Source organism: Mus caroli, chromosome 1 (assembly GCF_900094665.2).
Source record: "Mus caroli chromosome 1, CAROLI_EIJ_v1.1, whole genome shotgun sequence".
NCBI lineage: Eukaryota > Metazoa > Chordata > Mammalia > Rodentia > Muridae > Mus > Mus caroli.
The window spans coordinates 182,963,177-182,987,247 of NC_034570.1; the positions used below are offsets into that span (position 1 = coordinate 182,963,177).

Sequence of the window (24,071 nt, forward strand, 5' to 3'; positions counted from 1 at the left end):
CTCCTCCTCCTCCTCCTTCTTCTTCTTCTTCTTCTTCTTCTTCTTCTTCTTCTTCTTCTTCTTCTTCTTCTTCTTCTTCGTCTCCATATATAACCCAGAGTGGCCTGGAACTTGTGGCAATCCTCCTGCCCCAGTGTCCTGAGTGCTAGGATTTGCAGATATGCTTGGATCGTTTTCTTCTGCTCTTACATGTTTCTTGGCATGGATGGTGTGGAAGGGAGTCATTCAGCAACATTTGTGTTCTTTTGTAGAAGGAGAACCTCTGATTTTTAGTTTTGGATATAGACTAGATCGCATCTGTAGCCCACTATGTCTGAGGGTTGTAGGTTTCAGGATATGTCCTTTATTTTTTATGACTAGAAATCAGTTATCCTTCTTGGACAGACAAACAAATATAACACTATAGTATTGGTAGTCCCAACACAACTGGTTCTCAGAAAGCCTCGTAGGTTATGACTATCTATCTGCCTTGACTGCCTACCTTAGGCTGGTCATAGGAGAAAATGAATTTAGATTTGCTTAAAGCATGATAAATTTTGTTTTAGTTATAGGAGCTTGTTCAGTAGGGCCAAGAAAGGTGCCGAGTTGTGGCGCAAGCATTGGCACCATCTCTGGGAGAGCTATGGAGATGGCCAAGCTTGAGAAAGACAGAGTTTAAACCCTCTGTGAAGTGCAAAACCCAGAAATGCAAACAAACAATTTGCTCCATATTGTAACCCAGCAAAGAATCCACTGCCCTGTAAGTGATCACAACTCTAACACAATATATTTTTTGTGACCTTAGGGTCAGTTTGATATTTAGTGTCCCAGGTTTGTGAGATTCAGATTTTTAAAAGTAAAGATGAATGAATGCACTTCCTGATTGCTGAAAGGAAGAGACCAGGTTTGGGGAGATGGCTCAGTCAGTGAAGTACTTGTTGTTCAAGCATGAGAACTTGAGTTCAGATCCTCAGCACTACATTAAAAAAAAAAAAAAGCCAGGCTTACATTGGATAGGATAGGAAGAGACAGGAGGATTTCTGGGGCATGTTGGCCAGCCAGTCTAGCCAAATCAGTGGGCTCTAGGATCTGACCCTGTCTCCAAAAAAACAAATAAGGCAGAGTGACTGGCGAAGGCACCTGTCAGCCTCTGGTAAACCATACACATGTTCATGTTCACAACCACTACACACATACACAAATACATAGAAAAAATACATAATCGAGGAACACAATACGCTTCTCTTAGGGTGAGAAATTAAGTTGTTTGCATTGTGCAAATTCAAAGATGTGCCTCAAAGCAAGAAGGCTGAACTCTAGGCTACGCAAATGACAGATATAGGGAGAACCACACAAATCGATTTCTGCCTCCCAGACCCTATGGAAATTAGTGTCATTCCATAGATTCCCCCAAAATGTATAGAAACATAGGTTATCAGAACTCCATCAGATCCTTAGGGTCTATGGTAATCTTTGCTCCTCCTGAGCACATTTACATCATGTGCATTATAAAAGTTAAATTCTCTAGGCAAAGGTTAAATAGCTTTTGCTTGGACTGCACGTCTTGGTTCATCAACAGAATCAGAAATCATTAAAGCCATCCACACCATGACCAACGTACAGGTTTTGGCCAGTGCAGGGGATTCACTGGGGATGTGCCCAGCACCCTCCCACTCAGTATGCATCTGGAAGCTCTCTTTTGCTTTCAGCTCAGCAGGTCTGTGGGTGAGGAGGGGCCAGAGTCTGTGCTGCCTGGAAGCACAGAGGTGCATATCAATCACCCTGCTGGCGGTGGCTGGTGGCACAGACACACTGTCCCTTTATCCAGTCACCACACGGGCCCTTCCTGCACCAGAAGGGAGAACACTCTACCACATCTATGGCCTTATTCATTTCAAGGAGAACTGACATTTGTGAAGCATTTAACAGTTCATAGTTTCCTAGGTCATTTATTATTATTGTTTTTCTATCCTAAGAGCTAAGTTTATAAAGTTGATCTGTATTCCTGTGTTCTGACTTTCCATCCACATCTTTGCTAATCAGCAAGCATGGGTAGGACTTCTGTTCTGAATCCAGGAGGAATCCTCAACTCTGGAGACTCTTGGTGGTGCCTTTGGGTGGTACCATCGTGCAGAACATGGGGGAGGGGAGGGGACACACTATCTCCCTCCATGTCATAGAATTCTATTCATTGTATTCATTGAGGGAGTTTCTTTGCTCCATTTTGACCTAGTTGCTTGCTGCAATTTTACTTTTTTTTTTTTTTTTTTTTGAGACAGAGTTTTACTATATAGACCAGACTGGCCTGAAACTTTTTATGTAGACCAGACCGGTCTTGCACTCAGAGTCCTGCCTGCCTTTTCCTTTCAAGTGATGGGATTAAAAGGTCATGTATCACCAAGCTCAGCCTAAATTTCACTTTTAATGCTACAAATTGATATTTAGAAAAATACCCTCAGTATACACTGTTATCACTGCCCCTGCTCCCGCAGGACTGGGGATTAACTCCGGTGGGTGTTGGTTAGGCAATGTTGACTAGGCAATGACTCTAGCACTGCACCACACCCTAGAGCAGCAGTTCTCAACCTGTAGGGCTCGACCCCTTTGGGGGTCGTATGATACTTTCACAGGGGTAGACTTACCAGGTATCCTGCATATCAGATATTTACATTATGATTCCTAACAGTAGCAAATTTATAGTTGTGAAGTAGCAATGAAATAATGTTATGGTTGGGGTCACCACAACCTGAGGAGTGGTATTAAAGGGCAGCAGCACTAGGAAGGCTGAGAACCTTAGAGCGAGTTTTCTCTCCATTGTTATGTTTTCCCAGCCAACCACCCTACTGTGTGTCCGTAAGTTATTCGATTTTTATTTCTGCTTTTGGATCCACTGATGCACTGCCCTGTGGCTCTTAGTTATGATGGAAACAGAGTCTTTTCAGTTCATTATGACCAGGTCACTCTTGTGAAAAGACCGGAACTGGCTACGCCTCAGCAGCTTTTCCTATCCCTATCCTCTCCCAGGCATGGCTCACACACCAGGTTTCCCACAGGCATCCCGGGCTGTTGATTTTTGTTTGTTCTCTTAGGAGATTTTATAGTCCTGCTTTGACCAAGCCTGACTTTTTGGGGGCCATTAGTTCCTCTCAGTTTCTCTTTCTCTCAACATGCATGTCCCTCCCTCACCGAGTGTACATCCCAAGTCCCTGATGAGTGAACCTGTCTGTGTATCACTGGCTTCTGTATAACATCACCATGAGCATTTTAATGTGCATGCAGTGTGACTTTCCTGTATGGAAACCTAACTCGAACTTGTGCCCGCACAGAGTCCAGCATAGCCCTAGCCTTATTCTTTTCTCCACTCCTATCCTGACCCCTGCTCCACTCACCAGCCAAGGAGGAGACGACGGCAATGCTGCCATTGCTCTGCTTCAGCATGGGCAAGGCGGCTGTGCTCATGACCACGTAGCTGAGGAAGTTGACCTCCATGATTCTTCGCACAGAGTGGATGTCGTCATGGAAGAGAGACATCGAGGTCTGAGTGATGTGGTTCAGAATGAGCATGTCCAGTCCGCCTGCAAAGAGACGGATGTGCTGACTTGGAAGACCACTGGAAGTCAGTCCTGTCCCCTTTCCCTCCTGAAAGATCTTAACCCAGAGAAGCAAAGGAGAGGGGAAGCCTTACCCATGAGCTTTCCCGCCTTGACAACAAATTGCTCCGCAAATGTCATGTCTTCCATAGTGCCAGCAATGTAGTGAGCAGAGGCTGCTCCGAGTTCAAGGCAGCGAGACACTACCTACAGAGACATAGCGGAGATGGTGGCCATCTTGGTCGTAGGTTTTCATGTTCAGTGTTTGGGGTAACTGGGGTTTAAATGAAAGCTTGTTCCAGAGCTCTGTGTGTGTGTGTGTGTGGGGGGGGAGTGTCTAGTATTCTCAGATGATGCCAGGTGGTGGTGGCACATATCTTTGATCCCAACACTCAGAAGGCAAAGGTGGGCAGATCTTTGGCCCTCAAGGCCAGATTGGTCTATCTATCTATCTATCTATCTATCTATCTATCTATCTATCTATATCTATCTATCTATCTATCTATCTATCTATCTATCTATCTATCTATATCTATATATCCTTAGATGATCATTGTCCTCTGAAATATATTAATTGGATAAATCATCTTGTGTGAGAGTTTAAGTCTGTTGTTTATCTCTGCAGGGTTTATAAACAAATGTTTCCAAATGCATTGTGGGTGTGGGTGCTTGCTTCTATGTGGGTAGATCGGAGTTTGTGAGTGTTGTACGACCTAGGGCTCTCAAACTTGTGAGTCTATGGGTCATGACAACATAAATAAATGCATGAGCAGATACAGGAACCTCAGTTCCTGAATACATGTATCTGCACAAGGGCAATGTGTATGAACAGGTACAACTATGAACATATACAGTCAAAGAACTCTGTGGCTACCAACACCAAACACATGCAAGTGTGAGTGTGTGTGTGTGTGTGTGTGTATTTGGGGGGGGGGCAAGACTTTGTACATTAAGTGTGAGACTATAAGCTGGACACAGAACACTCACCTTCTGGAGACCTTCCTCCGACCTGGCAGTCAATACCACATGGGCTCCCATTTTTGACAGATGATATGCCATTTCTCTTCCAATCCCTTTGCTGGCCCCAGTGACAATCACTTTCTTTCCCTGGAGCATTTCTGGGGAACCACAGAAGCCGTGAGTGTCCCCAAAGCCTTGTCTTGCTTTCCATACTTAGAGGTTGTGAGCCCAGATCATTTTGCCTCATGCTGTAACCACTGAAGCTGCACTTGTGGTTATTCATAAACAGGCTCTCAAACATGGGTTTGGCCTGGATGTCCAGAGCCGAGCCATTCTGCTATCATTTCTAAAAATCTCCACACGCAGAGATCATAGAGACCAGGCCAGAGAGGTCAGAGTTTGGTGAAAGTACCCAAGTTCAACCCTTTTGTCATAATCTAATTTTGCTAACTTGAAAAGGAATTTAAAAGAGCGTCACAAAATGTGTTCACAGAGATTTCAGCCCATCTACTTAGTCATCATCAACTTCATAACCCTTTTTTTTTTTTTTTTTAAATTTTGGCTTCTCAGCTATCAGTATCTCCATGGAACACAGCTATCTGGATGAGCCCTGTGTCTGGGTACTACCTTCCCTTCTGTAGATCTGACATCACTTTCCATGCTGTAGGTCCAGCAAAACATGACCTCCTTGGCTGTAAGGCTCACCCCCCTCCCAGTCCCCTCCTGCCTGCAGTCTGTGGCTGGAGGATACAGGGTTGCAGATTCATATTAGGGTTTCCTCTTTCTCAGTGATGTAGGGATCAAGAACACAGCTAGAACTTTAGGAACATTCCAGCACCCCTGTGTTTTAAGCCTGTTTCTCCAAATGAGACACAGTGGTACTCACCTGGTCTGAACTCTTCATTTGTAGAATAGTAGTAGTAGGCCAGGAAGAGCACAAGGATGGGGAGGAGGTATTTTTTCATAACTGCCATCAAACAGGGACCTGGCTCAGGGCGCCCTGTAGGACACACGAAGAAAACCTGCAGAGCTTTCTACAACCTCCCAGGCAGGCAGCAGCCTCTGAATTGTGACATCAGGGACGGGGGAGGCTGGAGTAGTCTCAGGCAGCACTAGCCAACTTCCCTGTCAGAGCAACGATTGGCTTTGGGTGGGATCCCATTCGTCCCTGGCAGCCTGCGTGGTGGATTTCATAATGGACAATGTTTACTCCATTTCATTGAGTAAGAGGCAACTTCCAGATGGCCAGGCTCATGACTGTGCAGGGCTGGGTTCCTGAGCATCTCCTACTGCGACATCCTTTGCACACGGCAGAATGGCCTTGCAAGAATGGCTTGTCAGGGAGGGAGGGGAAGAGGGCAGAGCAAAGGAAGGGAAGGAGGAAGGGAGAAAGAGAGGGAGGGAGGGAGAGAGGGAGAGAAAGAGAGACAGAGACAGAGATACATACAGAGAGAAAACAGCACCTAAGAACCCCTGAGCATGTGGGGCTTTGGGGAAATATGAATGATACCAAATAGAGCCAAACTCAAGCCAAGTCTCACCCTTGGCCCCACTCCCCAGTCAGAAGCAATTAAAAATAAGAACACAAAACAGCAAAATAAGCTCAAGGAAAAATAATGTGCCTGTCTTAGGAGAAAAAAAAATGAAGCAAACAAGCCATATAAGCCCCACACTCCAGTTCAATGAAAAAGCATTACAACATCAAAGAGAAGTTGCAACCCAGCCAGACCCAGATGGCGGGAAACCCAAGCTCAGTTCAAGACTCTCAGGCAAGTGCAACGGAACTCACCCTTATTACTTTAACAGAGAATAAAGAAGGAACAATGGGCGCCAAAACAGGAAGAAAAGCAGCAGGTTGTTAAACTGGGTTATGCAAATACTGTGGAGCAGCGAGGAACAGAAGAGGATGCTGAGAAAAGGAGGTCAGGCCAGATCTAGACCATCTTTGGCTATAGCCAAACTGCTCGCTCATAAGCTGCAGTGCTAACCTTTTTACCTCTACTTTGAGTCTGGGTCTCAGTTAAGTTGATCATGCTTGCCTTGAACTTGTTCTGTAGCCTCAGACTTGTGATCCTCCTGCCTCAGCCTCCCAAAGAGTTGGGATTTCATACCTGTTGCCATAAAGTCCCAAGGGACCTATCTGATGTACTTGAAGCAAAACTAGTATAGAGCATCCATGTCCCAGGTAAAAATGATCCAACAGGAGCATCAAGACAAGAGACACTCTAGCAACTAAAAATGTGTCGTCATGACAAGACAGAAATAATCACCTTTGTAAATGTGTAGCAAGATTTAATTAAAGAATAATCCTCAAAGAATTTAAGACACACCACAGTTAAGTTTTTCAACTTAAAACCTGCCACCCAAGTCATGAAAATCACCCAGAACAAAGCCAATCCTGAACTGTGAGTTACTGCAGAGCATGTAGAGAAGCTGGAATGTCAAGAATGAGTGTCTGGCCTATGAGGAGAGATTGGGGATCAACGATGGGAAAGATCTGAATCATTCAGAGTTTGGAGAAACCAAATTATGACCCTAAAACAGTCTCTGGAAAGATCCGGTGACTTTTTACTTCAGAGAAAATAATTTAAGGCCCAGAGGAGACGAAACAATTTGTCAACAAAGGCCACAGCTGTGAGGGTTGCTTCCAGAAGACAATAATGGTTTGAGAACAGCAGAGAGCTGGAGCCAAGGGCACAGAAGACAAAAATAGAAAGGCTGCAAAGTAAGTGGGAGGTGCAGCCATGTTGTCAAGACTGGCAGCATCTGAGTATTCTCAGAAAAGCTTTTATGCTACCAAGACACATGACAGACAGGACTCCACGTTCCTTCAACGGGGGGTGGGGGGGTGGGGGGTGGGTGGTGGTGGTGGATAAGACTGCATTCTTAGCCTTATATAACAGCAAAATCATTGACTTGCACGCAGAAAATAAGATAATAATGTTTTTTTTTAAATGTGCTTTGTAGTGAGTGAAATTATAGGGAACAAGAAAGAATCATTTTTAAAAATCATGATACAAAAGGAAGATAGGAGTGAAGAACACAGAGAAACAAGAAAGAGAAGAAAGGAATGATAAAAAGACAGAGAGAAAAGAAAGGGATGAGAGAGTGGGGACTGGGGAGACGGCTGTCGTTTCACGTAGAAAACACAAGCTTAAAGTGTAGACAGCTATGTGTGTGGTGGGCTGAATGTAACAGGCTGGGGGCAGCAGAAGCCAGATTTTGCAGTGTGTGTGTGTGTGTGTGTGTGTGTGTGCAAAAATGCTGATCAGTGGCTCAAGTCAGTGACAGTCCAACACTGTCTCTCAGAAGACACATAAAGACCCCAAACCACCACCAGATCATCAAAGAACCCAGTAGCTATCATGCTGTTAAGACAGAAACACACCCACTGCCCTGATTTCCATGAGTAAGAATAAAGAACTGTCATATAAAATGCACTAAATAGACAGATGTGTAGCCGTTGGGATACATCAGCAGTTCTCAGACTCTCTCGAGTCTTGGAAGCTTTTCTTTTCTTTTGGTGTTATCTGGTATTTTGAGACAAGGTCTTGCTATGCAACCCAGCTGACCTTGAAGTTGTGAATTTTTTCTGCCTCAGCTTTCTGAGCTTTGGGATTATGGTTGTATACCACTGAAACTGTTATCAAAGAATTGTGTGTGTTTCTGTATGAGTGTGAGCTTGTGTGTGTGTGAGCACATGTGTGCAAGGTGTGCATATGCACATGTGTGCATGTGTGTGTGGTGTGTGAGAGCTTGTATGTGTGTGCCCATGTGTGTATGTATATGTGTGTTTGTGTATGTGTGTGAGCTTGTGTGTGAGAGCCTATGTAATGTGAGGTGTAATGTGTACATGTATGTGTATGTGTGTGTGTGTGTGTGTGTGTGTGTGTGTAATAGTGCAGGTGCAGGTCTGTGTGGAGGCTAGAAGTCCTTTCTCAAGAGTTGTCCACTTTGCTTTATGGGACCAAAGTGCTGCTCTAAACCTGGAGCTCATCCATTTGGCTAGGCTCTCTGAGCAGAGAGCTCCAGGGATCCTTGTACATTTGCCTTCCCAGCTCTGCGATTACAAGCATAGGCCACCATACCAAGATTTTTATGTGGATTCTGGGAATCAAACTTGGGTTCCGATGCTTGTATGGGAAGCACTTTACCGACTAAAGTCTCATCAGTTCCCAGTGTCAAAGAACTTTCACACGTGGTTTTCCTATTGATATTGATGCAGAGATTTAGACAGTGTTGTTTAAAATTTTAAAAACAAGGCTAGCTTCTGTTCACAGTCAGGACAATAAAAAATGTTACGCATCTTTCAGCCTTTGGAAAGTTAAATGTCTCAGCACTGTAACAGGCCCCCAGACCCTAGCACAGCTGACTCCACAGTGAAAGTACCATTCATGCCATAAAACTCAGCATGTAGACAGAGCCGCCTGCAAAACTAATGACAAAGACCTAATCCATCAAAGCTCATAGCTCTCTAAATGGACTAACCTTGCTTTTTGGCTTCTGTAGTTCCACTTCTGGCTAACTGTTCTTGCTAACTTAAATATGTCAACCCAGGATATGGTTTTTGTGTTTAAAAGGTCACCTTAAGAAGGGCTCAGTGCTACACTGGATGCCAAATACCTACCATCACAGCCAGCTGGCTAATAAGAACTTTTTATTAGCTTAAACCCATATCCTAGCAGTCTACTCCAGTGAATACCCTACAACATTTCTGGAGGTCCCACAGATCCCCAGAGAACAGAAATTGGGACACCAGGGGTCTCAGAGTCCCCCAGATCGAGGAAGAGTGTGATGGTTGGGGCACTCCTAGGGAGAGCTCAACCTAAGATGTTCCAGGACCCCCTTTGATCAAATACTGTCTAATGCTTCAGAGGAGTCTGATATCTCTGCCCCTAAAGGAAATAAACATGAAGTTGCCTGTTGTGTCACTCCAGAGGTGAGTCTGGTTAAGATGCCTTCTGGTTGGACACAGTTGGACTTGGTCATTGATTAAGTGTGATCAAGTGTCCAGGATCTCTGTGAGACGTCACTGGACTCCCACTGTTTAGGCGCATGGATGCATGTGGCTACTCCATTATTTCTCTCTCTCTCTCTCTCTCTCTCTCTCTCTCTCTCTCTCTCTCTCTCTGTGTCTTTTTGTCTTTCTATGTGTTTCTGTCAATTTCTCTGGTGTGAGACCCACTCTAGCTTAAGACTTGTGTCTTCTTGTTTGGGATTCAAATCCTCTCAGCTCTTCCAGGCTGCCAGAGACACCCTTACCCCTGCAAAACAAACAAACACACAAACAAACAAACAAACAAACAGCACTTGTTTTTTGTTTGTTTGCTTGTTGTTGCTGTTACTTTAATGCTGCTCCTGTTCCTCCTGAGTGGAATGGTCCCTGTGTGGAGTGAGGGAGTGGCTGGTCTTCTCATCCAGGGCTCCCTGACATCTAATAGTTCTCTGAGGTGAACATTCTCTCCCTGTCCCCACCTGCTCTAAGAAGTCCCAGAGAAGGAGAAAAGAGAAAGTTTTGCTTTTTTCTCTTTTAAACCAATGACCCATGTAATTGGAAAACTCAAATCCCACCATTTATTCACATATACTTGTCATGCTTTTACTACCAGACATGTCCATGGTATGATCTATAGAGAAAGAGGGCCTCTCAGCACTAGGGAAAGGACATTAAAAACAAAGAGAAAATCTTGGTCCTCCTAGAGGCTATTTATTTGGCTTCACCTACAAATTGCTATCCACCACTGCTGAGAACATTAAAAAAAGATGACTTCCTTGAAGCAACAGCCACTGACCTGGCTGCCCAACAAGTGGCTGAAAACCAGTGGACCTACTGATATTCTCAGGACATACTCTGACCCGGTGTTGCCTGAGAGTCCATTGTACGACCAAGAGAAAGTAGAAGATAAATGAACGAAAACATAAATAAAAGAAAAAAAAAAAAAAGAACAACTCAAATCCACAAGTCAGCAGAGAGCACCAGAAGGAAAGATCAATCTTTCAGAAACAACTGCAGACCGCTGGTGACCAGCCTTCACCAGAATATTCACACCTTCACCAGACAGCTAGCACAAGATGTTTTAGCCAGATGCTGGCTTTGCGCTTCAGTAAATACAAAACAGAGAGCTCTCACTCAGGAAGGGGTCCTAATGAGAGATCAATACCTTGGTAAAAACTCTGGCAAAACAGGCTGAGGAGATCTGGCCTTCCACAGGAGGATAGAAGTACTTGCTAGTTTACCTAGATGCCTTTTCCAGGTAAGAAGAAGCAGTCCCCACCTGGACTGGAACTCCTCAAACAGTAGCTTACAAAGCTCCTCCAGGAACAGTTTCCTGATTTGGTTTCCCTCTAGCGATGGGGTTCAACAATGGCCTGGCTTTCATAGCTCAAGCCTTTTATTTAATAGCTAAAGCTTTAGATATAGTTTGAAAGCTTCATTGTGTATATAGACCTCAGAGTTCTGGGCAGGTAGAAAGAATAAACAGGATATAAAAAGAAATACTAACAAAAACTCTTATTAGAGTCCAGTGACTCTTTGCGTTGCTTTGGACCCACTGCATCCCATGTAGGGAGGGATTTTCCCTCTGAGAATACCTCCCCCACTGCTTCCCAGGCTGAGAGAACAGCAGTCTCTAATCATTCTCTAACAGAACTCTCTAATCATTCCTTTCTCAAGTCAATACAGACCCTCAGATTCTCCATAAAGGCTACCCAAGAAACCCAACTGATCTCAACTTTCTCCTTTCAAATCAAGTGATATTCGCTTGGGCAAAGCAGGTTGCCCAAGCAGGTACTGGAACAAACCTAGATGTGACCATACACAGTGATTATCTCCACTCCTGTGGCTGTGAAGGTGGCTGGTAGTACACCATGGATTCACCAATCCAGACCGAGAAAGCAGAAGCCAAGGAAGACAGTTCTAAATGGACTGTCCCTGGACTATGGACCCATTAAAATTAAGGTTTTGTTGGTCCCCAAGCCCTTCTACTCCCTGCCCCCTCTACTTCATCCTGAGTTTTATGTTTTATATTAATACAGGGCCATGGTCCAAACCCCACTGCTCTCTGATGAGACATAGAGGGAAGGTATTAGCCAGTGTGACTACAGATCAGAAACCCATATTTAAAAATCTGGTTATATTAGAGAAAGGAAAGATACATTTAGTCCAACTTCAAAATTCCCCCTAGTCTTTCACAGTCCCAACAGTGTTTAAAAGTCCACAGTTCAAAGTCTCAGATACTCATGGCACTCTCTTAACTCTAATCGCCCATAAAATCAAAGGTGAAAAGCAGATCATAAATTTCCAACACACAGTAGCATAGGATATACATTTCTATTCCTAAAGGAAGAAGGGGAGTCATAGTGAGGAAATACTGGACCATTATGATATGGCTACAAGCCTAAAGGGGGCTAGGGAATTGAATATGATGGTTTGAATGGCCACTTAGGCTCATAGGGAGTGGCACTATTAGGAGGTGTAGTCTTATTAGAGAAAGTGCGGCTTTGTTGGAGGAAGTGTATCAGTTGGGGGTAGGCTTTGAGGCTCAAGCCACACCTAGTGGATCACTCTCTCTTCCTGCTGCCTGATGATCCAGAGGTAGAACTTTCAGCTACCTCTCCAGCACCATGTCTACCTGTGTGCCACCATGCTTCCTGCCACGATGATAATAGACTAAACCTCTGAACTGTAAGCCAGCCTCAATTAAATGCTCTCCTTTATAAGAGTTGCTATGGTCATGGTATCTCTTCACCACTGTAGAAACCCTAACTAAGTCACTATGGGTCAAGTGCTGTGAATGAAAAGGCCAGGCCTTACAAGAATGTCAAAATGCAAAAGTCAATGATAAATGTACACTGTGGGAAGTCGACAGTGTCAAGAAACAAGCAGAGCATCCATGTGTAGGGTGTGCATGCAGGAGAATCTTAGAAAGAAGTCATTCTTGATCCACACAGAACTGTGTGTAGCCAAAGGAAGAAGGGTAAATATGAACACTCTGCTTGCTGAACATGTCGGGTAGAGGGGAGGCCTGTTTTAGGAACACTTGATGTAAAAGAAGCTGTGGGAGAAAATAGAAGGAGGTGTGAAAGAGAATGGTGTGTTTGGGGAACTGCAAGGAGCACCATATGTTGGACCATTAAATTTTGCACAGTGGTTCCAAGATGAGAAGCCAGACTGGAAAAGAAAGCCAATGGCCATACCTTTGAGGGTCCTAAGTAGCCACCATTGGAGTGCATAGTTCTGGTCATTTCTTTCCAGTTATATAGATTTGAACTCAGTCCCTCTCCATCATTCCCACCTCAGGATGCTTCTGGTTCCCTTTCCCTTTGTAACTCCTCCTGAGTTGAAAAGCTTGGAAATTCTCAGCTATTCAGGCTTATCCATCCCCTACCTGCCCTCTGGAATTTTACTTTGTCTGCCAAGACGTGCTCGAATGGCTATGTCGCTGGGGTATGCAACCCCCTGGAGCTATGCCCAACCTTGTCCCTAGGATCCTCAGGTTCCACCAGATTCTTCTGCCACACCTTCCTCTGTTGTCTGACTCTTGGTAACCCTTGCTGTCTCGCTCTCTTCTCCTTTCTCCCTATCCTCTCTTTAGCCTGGGTCAGTTTTTCTGCTGGTCTATCTTCCTGTCTCTCTGACGGTCTCTTAGCTTGCTCTGTAGACTTCTCTTTCTGATTCCTTAAATGTCAGGCTTCTCCTTGAGTCTATTCTTTCTTTTCTTCTCTCTTTAGTTCCCCTCATTCTTATGGCTTCACTGACTGTCATTTTTCTTATGTGCACTTTCTCAGCTGAGCATGGTTCCCTATTCACACAACTTCTCCTTTAGACTGCTTCATGAACACCTTACATCAAACATGCTGAAACTGACCTTTTAAAAATTTTTCATGGTATTTATACGTTTGTTTAGTGTGTGTCTGTGTGTGCCATAGCACACATGTAAAGGTCAGAGGACAACTTATGGGAGTCAGTTTTGGACCCATGGGTCTTGGTGATTGAACTCAGGTTATCAAGCTTAGCAGCAAATACCTTAACTTACTGAGCTATCTTGATGGCCCAAACTATTTTTAACAGTTCTACTGTTGAAATGCAGTATTTACCAGAATACTACCTTATTTTATGTGGATAGTTGGATGATTTTTAATAATTTGCAGAGTTAGGAAATATCATTGCAACCCAAGTTTAGACCATCTTTATTATCCAACAGACCCTTTCCTGCTACCTGCCATCAATTGATAGCCCCCAGCCTGGCTCGGATGGTTACTGCCCCTCCTTCCACCTTCGTAAGCTTGCCTTTTCTGGGCTTTCCCCAGCATCAGGGTCATCTGACAGGTCCTTTCCATGCTTGACTTCTTTCACCTTGTGTGGTATTCTGCGGTTGCAGGGCTCTGAATCTTGTTGCTTTGTGCTATGGTGACACCTGCTTTTGTTCTTGCTCAAGAGAGAGGACAAGCAGCTGGAGCTATCCACGTTCTGCACCAGAAACAGCCCCACAGGGAACTGCCACACCCACTCCAGTAGTGACACTCGTGACAGGCCTAAAACCCTGGATGCAGTCCTGAGGCGAAAGGTTAATGGAAACTTAGCCTCCTGGAACCTTGGCATCCCCATAGCACGTATGCTCCAAACCTGTCCCCTATTAGTCTGGTGTATGGATCCGTGTGCTCTCTTTCGTATAGCTAAGTTAGATTAGCCTCCACCTAGGAAGTCCTTGAGCCAAGTCCTAAGCTTGGAATTCAGTAAGAATGTTAACCTATTCAGTAACATTCAAATTTACTTCTAGTAGAGACAGTGAAAGTAATCAGGCATTACAGTTTACTTGAATAGAACTAGAAATCTAAGGGCTAGTCTACATAGTAATTACTTAGAACAATAGCCAAGTCACTCCTATACACAGGAATTTACAATGGCCTAGGAAGAAGGTGGGTTGTGGTTTTAGGAGGAACTGTAGTATTATTCATGAAAGGGTTAGTAGATGGATTTCCCCTGGTGCAGGTTTTTCACTAGGCCCAGAGGAACAGCATTATCAGGTATTTACTAAAGGACCCCTGGTGGTGGGTTTAACAATAGACTAGCATTGCATCAAGACCACTCACCTGGATCCTGTGTTTAGCTGATTTTAATTAAGGGTTGTTCCTATTCTCAGTTGTAAACACGGCCTGGCTCCCCCTAGATTTTTATGTATGCATTTTCTTTGTTTTGTGTCAATGTACCTTGGTGGTGAAAGAGGGAAATTACTGAACTCTTCCTGAACTCTCCAACTCAGAGTCCTCCTACCCCTCCCATCTAGAGATTGTTCCCGGAACACACCTGAACTTCTCACCCCAGAGTCCGACCCCCTCCCAATTGAAAACTGTTCCAAGAACATTTTTTAGATAAGGGTCTCCTGGAACAAACCTAGTCCTACCCCTCCTAACTGAAGACTGTTCCAAGAACATTTTTGAGATAGGGGCCTCCTGGTACTACCCCAGAATGTTCCAATAGATCGGGTACATTGCCAAAATATAGGACACAACCCCTTGGTGACGTAAAACTTGTACTTTTCCCCTGGCTTTTTCCTATAAAAGCCTGTGAAAAATTTGGGCCGGGCATCGATTCTCCTCTACACCATGCTGGGTGTATGAGTTTCGACCCCAGAGCTCTGGTTTATGTGCTTTTTATGTGCTTTCTTGTTGCTGCTGTATTAAATCTTACTCTCTACATCTTAAGTTCGGTCTCAGTGTCTTCTTGGGTGCGCGGCTGTCCCGAGACTTGAGTGAGTGTCTGCCCTCCGGGGGTCTTTCAGTGGATGTATTCCCTAGCTTTTTTGTTTTTCTTCTGTATTAAAAGTCTGGTGCTTGCTTGGAAAAATTACATTCAGATACCACACTCCCTTGTGTCCATATTTGTTTGTCATCTGTGCCGACTCCTTGCTCGCCTGTAACCAGAACCCTGAGTTTTCCTGCCCTTAACTGGAACCATGAGTTTTCCTGCGGATCGGATCGAGGACCCGACTGAGGTCGGTCTGCAGCAGGGAACTGGTATGAACATGTGTGGTCATTTTGTTTTCTGGTATGCACCTTAGAGTGATATTGTTGGCTATATGGACAACTTACGCCTAAGGTTTTTTTTTTTTTTTTTTTTTACTCAGTTCATATAATTTATTGCAGTTAGTACACAGTTTAAAAATTCACCAACATACCAATAGTACAAAACTAAACAGCATTATAAGTTATTCCCCCTCAGGAAATAAAACATACTATGATTGTCAAAGCTAGATGTCAGTCTAAGATTTAGAACAAAGGAAGAATGTGAAACTAAGTAAAAGAAAAAGCAATCACTCACAATGACCATTAAAAAAAAAGAAAATCCAAAAAGTCCGTTCTTCCACGGACATTGATTGTCTCCTCTAAATTAATAAAGATTATTTTAACATAAACTATATTAAAAAAAACCTAGAAACTCCTCAAGTAACTAAAGATAATGCTCCAAGGCCATTTTCACAGCTTTGTTTGTTTGTTTGTTTGTTTGCTTTAAATGCCATTACAGCCAAATTAACATACATTTGACCAAATATTTCCAAAACAGTCCAGCAACACACAATGGAGTTTTCCATTCAGTATCTTAAGCACAAAAATAGGCTATGTTTATAGTAGTTAAGGCGATCAAATTTTAAACAAAAGCAATTAAAAAAGAAAAAGGGAAAAACAACCACCTTTTCCCATGCTACCCCCATAGACCTTATTTGTAAGTGCAAGACAGGAAAACAAACAGTGTGCAAAACGCTTCTGCCCCACGCTGGCCATCAGAACCACACGTCGGGCTGCAGCCTCTGCTGCCCATACACAGTCTACTATCCCCCCTCCCCATGTCAATCAAGGCGGTTCAGTCCTTTCAGCTTGGGGCTTTTTCAGTCCATAGAATCTTTTCATGAGTTAGGGGGTAGGGGGAAGGAAAGGAAATAGGGGAGAAAAAGAAAAGGGAAGCAAAGCAGAGGGAGAGAGAGAGAATGACCTATGACCTATTGTCAATTTGTGCAGTAGTTATTCTAAAAACACTCGGCTGGGTACGTGTGTACACCTAAACTCTGAGCTGGCATGGGTTCTGTGCAATTACAAGTGTGGTATGAATGCACACTGCACACGCCTAACATTTTAAGGTCCGTGTCTGCTTTCCATGAAGTTATCTGTGTCCCAGTGATGTCTATTATGATGGATGGCTCCTCTGTTTATACATTTAATACTCTGGATCTCCTTTTTGGATATTCTTCTTCATAGCCCCATATTTCTTCCTGGTTCCCCACTCTGGTTCCTCAGTATCTCTAGAACCATCTCCTAACCCCGCTTCATGGTGACTGCTCTAACTCAGGCTACTGCTCTTTCTCCTTAAGTAACCCACACTGCCCTTTGACATGTCATCATTTCCAAATTCAGACCATTCCTCTTCTTTGAAAGATGATTGAAAAATACTTGGTATGTGTTCTCTAATACATGCAAACATGATATAAGTAGACTAAGGATACAAAGGAATCTGTGGGCTTTTCAACTTGCAACTAGGGGACCATCAGCTCTCCTACATTCCACCCACTTCATGCTGTAACCAATCAATGAGTTTCTTGTGTAGAAGGATCCAGCGGTTCCTTGTGGTTTTTAAGATAAAGTCTAGAAGACTCACATCCTCTCCACAGGAGCTTCTTCTCCACCTGAATCAGTCTTGTCTTTCAGACACTGCCCTTCAAAGTCTCATGGGGAGGCCTGCCTCACCTTCCCTGAGACTAGACAAGATATACCCAGAACTGGCCACATCTCTACCCAGAACTGGACACATCTCTTTCCAGCCAAATCTCCTTTCATTCCTAGTTCTCCTCCATATTGATAGCTGACTACTGGGAGGGCCAAGGCCAATGGTCAATGCCCAGCTCGTCTTGACCAGTGGTAGTACTTAGCCCATCTACACCAGCACTGCAATACCCAGTCCTTATTGCCCAGCACTGCATCTCCAGTGTTAGTACCTTGCTGAGGCTTGTCAGGTGCTCAGTGAGCATCTTTGGTATAGTAATATGTGGCTCAGATGCAGGCATCTGGTAGATATTTTGAGTTTAGCAAAGGTCCAGACTATAAATATGGATTTGGAAAAAAATTAGACCAGTTAAAATTTAAATGTATAGGCATACTTAAGACTTAACAGAAGAGAGCAAAGGCTGAAGGGTTTATTACATGAACAGTTAAAGTCATGGAGGAAAGCCAGTGAAGGAACAAAGGGGAGAGCAAGCAGCAGGAGGACTTGAGAGAATACAGAAACCAAAGGTGACAAATCTTGAGTAGTCACAAAGATCAGACAGGGCGGGACAGAACAAGAACACAGACTGTCACTGAGCATCTGTGAGGGGAATTCTGAAGGCACTGAAGTAGGAACACTGAGCGAAGAGTGAACGGGTATGAGTTTGTGTGTGAGCCTTGTATTTGTATATATGTGTATGATTGTATGAGTGTTTGTATATTGTTTACATAGGAATATGTGTCTTTGTGTGTATATGAGTTTGTGTGTGTTATACATGTATGGTTTTGTGTGTTAGCTATATATGAGCATGTGTTTGTGTATTATGTTTGAGTGTATGTGTGTGAGGAGCATGTGTTTGTGTGTGTGTGAAGAACATTTGCTTGTGTGTGTGAGAGAGCATCTGTCTCTATGTATCTGTATGAGCATGTTTGTGTGTTTGTGTATATGTATGTTTGTGTGTGAGGAGCAAGTGTTTGTGTGTATGTGTGGGCAACTGACTCTATGTATGTCTATGAGATTGTGTTTGTGTGTATCTTATATATGAACATGTGTTTGTGTGTTGGGTATGTATGTATATTGTGTATGTGTGTATAACTGTATATGCTGTGTGAGGATGTGTTTGTGTGTGTTGTTTATATGTATGTGTGCATGTGTGTGTGTGCCCTTTCATGGACCTTCAGAAACAAGAGGCAGCAACAGTTAAGCTTTCATTCCAATATTTCTGAGTTGCATGTTGCTGCACTGAGCATCTTCTAAGCTGAAAGAAAATGATCTTGTGGAGAAAGAAGTCAGAACGGCGGGAGGATGTGATTTATGGAGTCTGACTCCAGTCGACATGGTCCATGGCACTGGCAGAGAGCCCACTTCTAAGTGTCGAGGAAAACAAGTGAGTGTAGATTTTTGAACCCTCTGCTTCTGCTTCCAAGCCCAGGATGCTTCTTGGCAGAACTAGTTTGCTTCCTTCTATTTGTGGAAAGTAGACGAATGCAGCTTCCCCAGGTACTCATAAATCTTGGGAGAGGGCGAAGACAGGAGGTGGGAGGGAAATTCCTTCCATGTCTCCTCCCTAGCCATGACCACCATGTGCGTCTTTCATTCTCGTCTCTGTTGTGTCCCTTGCCTTCCCAGTCTTAATGTGCTTTATCCGAAAAGAATGTCTTTCCCATGTTTAATTTTCCGTTTTATGTCTGACAGGATGGTTCACAGAGTTTGAGGGCTTGGCCGCAGCTCTGAGAAGTAACCTAACAGGGAGGGAACTGGCTGCCATCTCTGGGCTCTAGGATGCTGAAGGATTTAAGGTTTTTTGGGGGGAGGGGGAGGGGGGTTAGCTTACAAAGCAATGGGTCTCACTGAGTCATTTTTATATATGTCATTATACTTTATTCTTATTCCACTTCCCTCCTCTGTACCTCCTCTCTTACTGTCCCTTATTCCCCCAAACACTGTCTTCTGCTTTCATGACACATATTCCATTAGCTTCTCCATTTATCTCTCCTTCCCTGACTCCTCTCATAGTTCCTTTTCTACTTACATCTCTCTCTCACACACACACACACACACTCACACTCACATGCACACACATGTATATACACATTACACACATCCATAGACTACTCACAAATACACATGTTCATACACATACACAAGTGTACACGCACACGCACACTCACATGTACATGCACACACATACACACATACGCACATGTGCACACACACTACACATGTTCACACACATGTACATGTTCACACACATGTATACACACAGTACACACATGCACACAGTTCTCTCTTTACCCTTCTCTCCCTCTCTCTTTAATTCTCTATTCCACATACAAGGTTTTTAAAACCTGTTGTCTCTCTGACAGCTTATTTTATTTAACATAATGCTCTTCTGTAGCCTGGTCTTTGCTACCTCTTAGGTTCTTCCTTTTCCCACCTTTTATTCCCCTGGTTTCATCCCCTAACACTCATAGGAGAGAAAAAAGTATAGAAGGGAGAGAGAAAGATGGAGATCCTTGAATCCAGTTTCTATCTGTTTCTTCTTTGAGCATGCCTACTAACAAATTGCAACAACCACCCTGAATGACCACCAACCACCAACCCCATCTCTAAGGGCTCTAGCATTTACATACCCTCTGAAAAGTTCCCAGAATTCTAACTGTCACACACTCTCAGAAATTATCTGCACCTGGTAAAACCACGCTTCTGCTAGAGCATGAGGTAAACCATAGTCAGCAGCCGTGGACAGTCTGAAGCAGCCCCAAACCTGGGATTAAAATGAAAGCACAATCCTATACTATTTCTGTTTTTTCAAAGAACCCTGAATTCCAGAATTTTCATTATACTCTTCCATCCACTTTTCTGCAGATGTCATAATTTCATTTTCCTTATGGATGAATAAAATTCCATTGTGTCTTTACCCATTCATCATGGATCTAGGCTGACTCAGAATATTGTGAATGGCAATGACTATGGTATGTGATTGTCTCCATGGTATGCAGACTTGGAGTCCTTGGGTAAACACTCAGATCAGGATAGCTGAAGAACTACTGTACTGTTACGTTTTAAGGAATTTCCATAGTGATTACCCTAGTTTACACTCTGCCTTCCTCACCAGCATTTGTTGTCAATGTTTTCTTTCTGATAGAGTGAGATGAACTCTTAAAGCAGTTTTAATATTTCCCTCATGGGTAAGGATGTTGAAGATTTTTAAAAGTGTTGAGAAATGACTTTTTCTTTTTTGGTGTTTAAATTTTGTAGTTCTTTAATACAGCCTAGATATTAACTCCTTGTCCAGTGTGTAGTTGATAAAGATTCTCTCCCATTATGTCAACTTTTTCTTCATTCTCCTGATTATTTCCTTTGCTATGTGGAAGCTTTAGAATTTCATGCAATGTCACGTGTCAATCCTGGAATTATATCTTGAGCAATTACAGTTATTTTTAGAAAGTTCGTGCCTATGCCCATACCACCAAGTGTTTTGTTTATGATTTTTCATGAACAGTTTTGGAGCTTGGGGTCTTAAATTAAAGCCTTGAAACTATTATTAAGTTTTTTTGCAGGGTGAAGAAGAAATCTATTTAATTTTGTTCTTCTGTGTGTGCTATCCTGCACGGTTGTTGACAAGCCTGACCTCCACCACATATGCTTTTGGTGGCTGAGTTTATGTGTGTGTCTTCACTGCTAGTCCACTGATCTGTCTCTACTTTTGTTCTGGTGTGTCCTTTGACTCTGGTGTGATTTGAGATTAGGTGTTACGATGTCTCCTGCACTGCTCTTTCTGCCTGGGTGGGCTTTGGCTATCTTGGAGTCTTGTGGTGCTGAATGAGTTTGAATTTTAGGATTTTTTTTTTACTAGTTCTGTGAAAGAGTATCATCAGGATTTTGATTGGATCACATCAAATCTATAGATTTTTTTTTGGAAAGAGCTATTTCACACTATTGATTCTGCCAGGACATTTCTAGGGTTTCCTTCAAGTCCTTCAGTGTTTGAAAGTCCTCACCTCAATGGATAGGGTTGTTCTTAGGTGTGTTATGATATGGAACTATTGTGAATAGTATTTTGTTGTTTCTCCTGATTTTTTTCTTAGCAAATTCATTATTAGCATATTGAAAATGACTGGTTCTTGTAGGTTGGTTTTGAATCCCAAAGGTTTTAACAGACTTCTGGCAGGAGAGGGCGCCCAAGGGTTGGAAGAAGAAAATACTGCAGCAATTTAAAGGCAGGCAGACACTGAGACTTAATTTCTGGCAATGTTTCTATTATCCAGAGGGACCTTTGGGTTAAGTCAGGACAAAAGAGGATGAAGGAGAAGGGAGGAGAAAGACTCATAAGCACTGACACATACCTAGAAAGAGCCACATACAGAAAACTAGTATCCCTGACGCCCTCCTACACACACACACACACACACACACACACACTACATATACACACTTTACATGCACTCACACACACTACACAAACACATACCACACACACATACACACTACATACACACCTATACCACACACACAATGCACACACATGCTCATACACACTTACATATACTACACACACACTTATACACACATTCATACACACACACACACACACACTACAAATACACACTCCACATACACTCACACACAGTACACAAACACATACATCCTACACTACATACACACTACACACGCATCTATATCAAACACACACAATGCACACACATGCTCACATACACTTACATACACTACACACACATGCACACACACTTATACAGACACTATACACACTACACACACACTTACAGCATTGCACACATACACGCTACACACACACATACTACACACACACACACTACACATACAACCCACACACACAACACACACACACACACACACACACACACACACACACACACACTACACACGTACCTATACCACACAATGCACACACTACACACACTCACACATACACACTACACACATACACACACACATACGTACACCCTCCCCACACACACCACCATACCCCCCCCACACACACCATATCACACCTGGTCCAGAAAAGTGGAGGACAGTTCTCAGACCCCAGCAGGCCTGATGAATATTAGTCAAGGGTAGGACCCAGATATGTGCATTTTTCCCAAGGCTTCTGACAAAGAGGTTCCTGTTTGCCCCAGCAGGCTCTTGGACCTTCTGCAAGCTCATTTGTGCATACTTCTTTACAAAATCCAGCTTTAGCAAGATCCTGCTAATTCAGGTTGGCAAGAACCCTTTCTGCTGCCACCCCGCCTCAAGTATCTATTTAACCTTGATATCTGATCAGTCTCCTCATCTTCCTCCATCCCCAGGTGATGGCAGTCACCGTGGCCAGCCTTCAGCGAGATCCCTGAGAGGTCAGCCCCATCAGAACCATCTCTTTTCTCTCACTCTGATGTTTCCTCTTAGTAATTTTCCATCTACCAATTGCTGCTCTGCAGTTTGGCTGCAAACCATCACTTGTCTGGTTTGTGTTTGGAAATAAGCCCAGTTTTGTGCTGAGTTCTTCCTTCCCTCATGGCAACAGTCCTGTATGGGGTCTAGCCCCTTTAACCAGGTTCTAGCTCTAGCTTCCTGTGATCCTATCCAAAGAGGTTCGAGGAGCCTGTTCAACAAAGTGAACTCTGCATTAGTTAATTAGACTGCTAGTTTAAGGCTTAACTTAGTGACTCCAGGCACCAGTGTGTGGCTGAGAGAACACAACTGAACCTCTTTTAAATGTAATTCTCCATGCTGGCAAGATGTCATGGTGAAGAGAGTTCAGTTCCCAGCACCCACATTAAAAGCTGGGTATGATGGTGTGTGCCTGCAATCACAGTTCTAGGGAGATGGACACAGGCAGATCCCTGGGGCTTGCTAGCCACCAGCCTCACCTAACCATCAAGCCCCAGGTCTTAGTGAGAGACCTTGTCTCAGACAATAAGATGGATCGCTCATGAGGAACCACACAGAGACTGATCACTGACTTCTACAGGAACTCACACACAGAATGGTACACACATACACACACATTTGCATACATACACTAAATAAACTTGTATACCTGTCAACATAGTGAATTGGAATGTTTTAAAGGTCTCATGATTTCTGAAGGATCTAAAAGCCTCCGGGCCACATAGTCCTACTCACAGACACTACCTTTAACACTTACCACAACCCCTGCCCCCACGAGGGTTCAACTATATATTTGTTAAACAATATCCTTTTAAGTACTTTTTAATTTTTTCAAATTTAGAAGTTATTTACTGATTTCCCATAAGCAACATCTGGATTTTTTCCTTATTTATTTATTTATTTATTTATTTATTAGATATTTTCTTTTTTTATATTTATTTATTTTTATTAGATATTTTCTTTATATACATTTCAAATGCTATCCCAAAAGTTCCCTATACCCTCCCTCTGCCTGCTCCCCTATCCCCCCACTCCTGCTTCTTGGCTCTGGCATTCCCCTGTACTGGGGCATATAAAGTTTGCAATACCAAGGGGCCTCTCTTCCCAATGATGGCCGACTAGGCTGTGTTCTGCTACAAATGCAGCTAGAGACACGAGCTCTGGGGGTACTGGTTAGTTCAAATTGTTCCTTCTATAGTGTTGCAGACCCCTTCAGCTCCTTGGGTGCTTTCTCTAGCTTCTTCATTGGGGGCCCTGTATTCCATCTTATAGATGACTGTGAGCATCTACTTCTGTATTTGCCAGGCACTGGCTATAACAGGGTCCCTTCAGCAAAATCTTTCTGACATATGCAATAGTGTCTGGGTTTGGTG

At 43.4% G+C, this 24,071-nt stretch overlaps 1 protein-coding gene across 2 annotated transcripts in view; it reads right to left on the bottom strand.

Moving 5' to 3' along the window:
- Hsd11b1 (hydroxysteroid 11-beta dehydrogenase 1) overlaps window positions 1-24,071 on the bottom strand; it is a 46,845-nt gene that overhangs the window by 16,955 nt on the left and 5,819 nt on the right. The window contains exons 1-5 of one of the 2 annotated variants that reach the window (XM_029475029.1): window positions 6,641-6,738; window positions 5,416-5,529; window positions 4,557-4,687; window positions 3,665-3,776; window positions 3,369-3,554 (exon numbers count right to left, since the gene is read on the bottom strand). In XM_029475029.1, the coding sequence (XP_029330889.1) occupies window positions 3,369-3,554; window positions 3,665-3,776; window positions 4,557-4,687; window positions 5,416-5,529; window positions 6,641-6,650 (553 nt within the window). In that variant the 5' untranslated portion in view covers window positions 6,651-6,738. Of the gene's footprint in view, window positions 1-3,368; window positions 3,555-3,664; window positions 3,777-4,556; window positions 4,688-5,415; window positions 5,530-6,640; window positions 6,739-24,071 lie in introns of those variants that run through there. The other variant, XM_021176794.2, reaches the window with a different exon arrangement.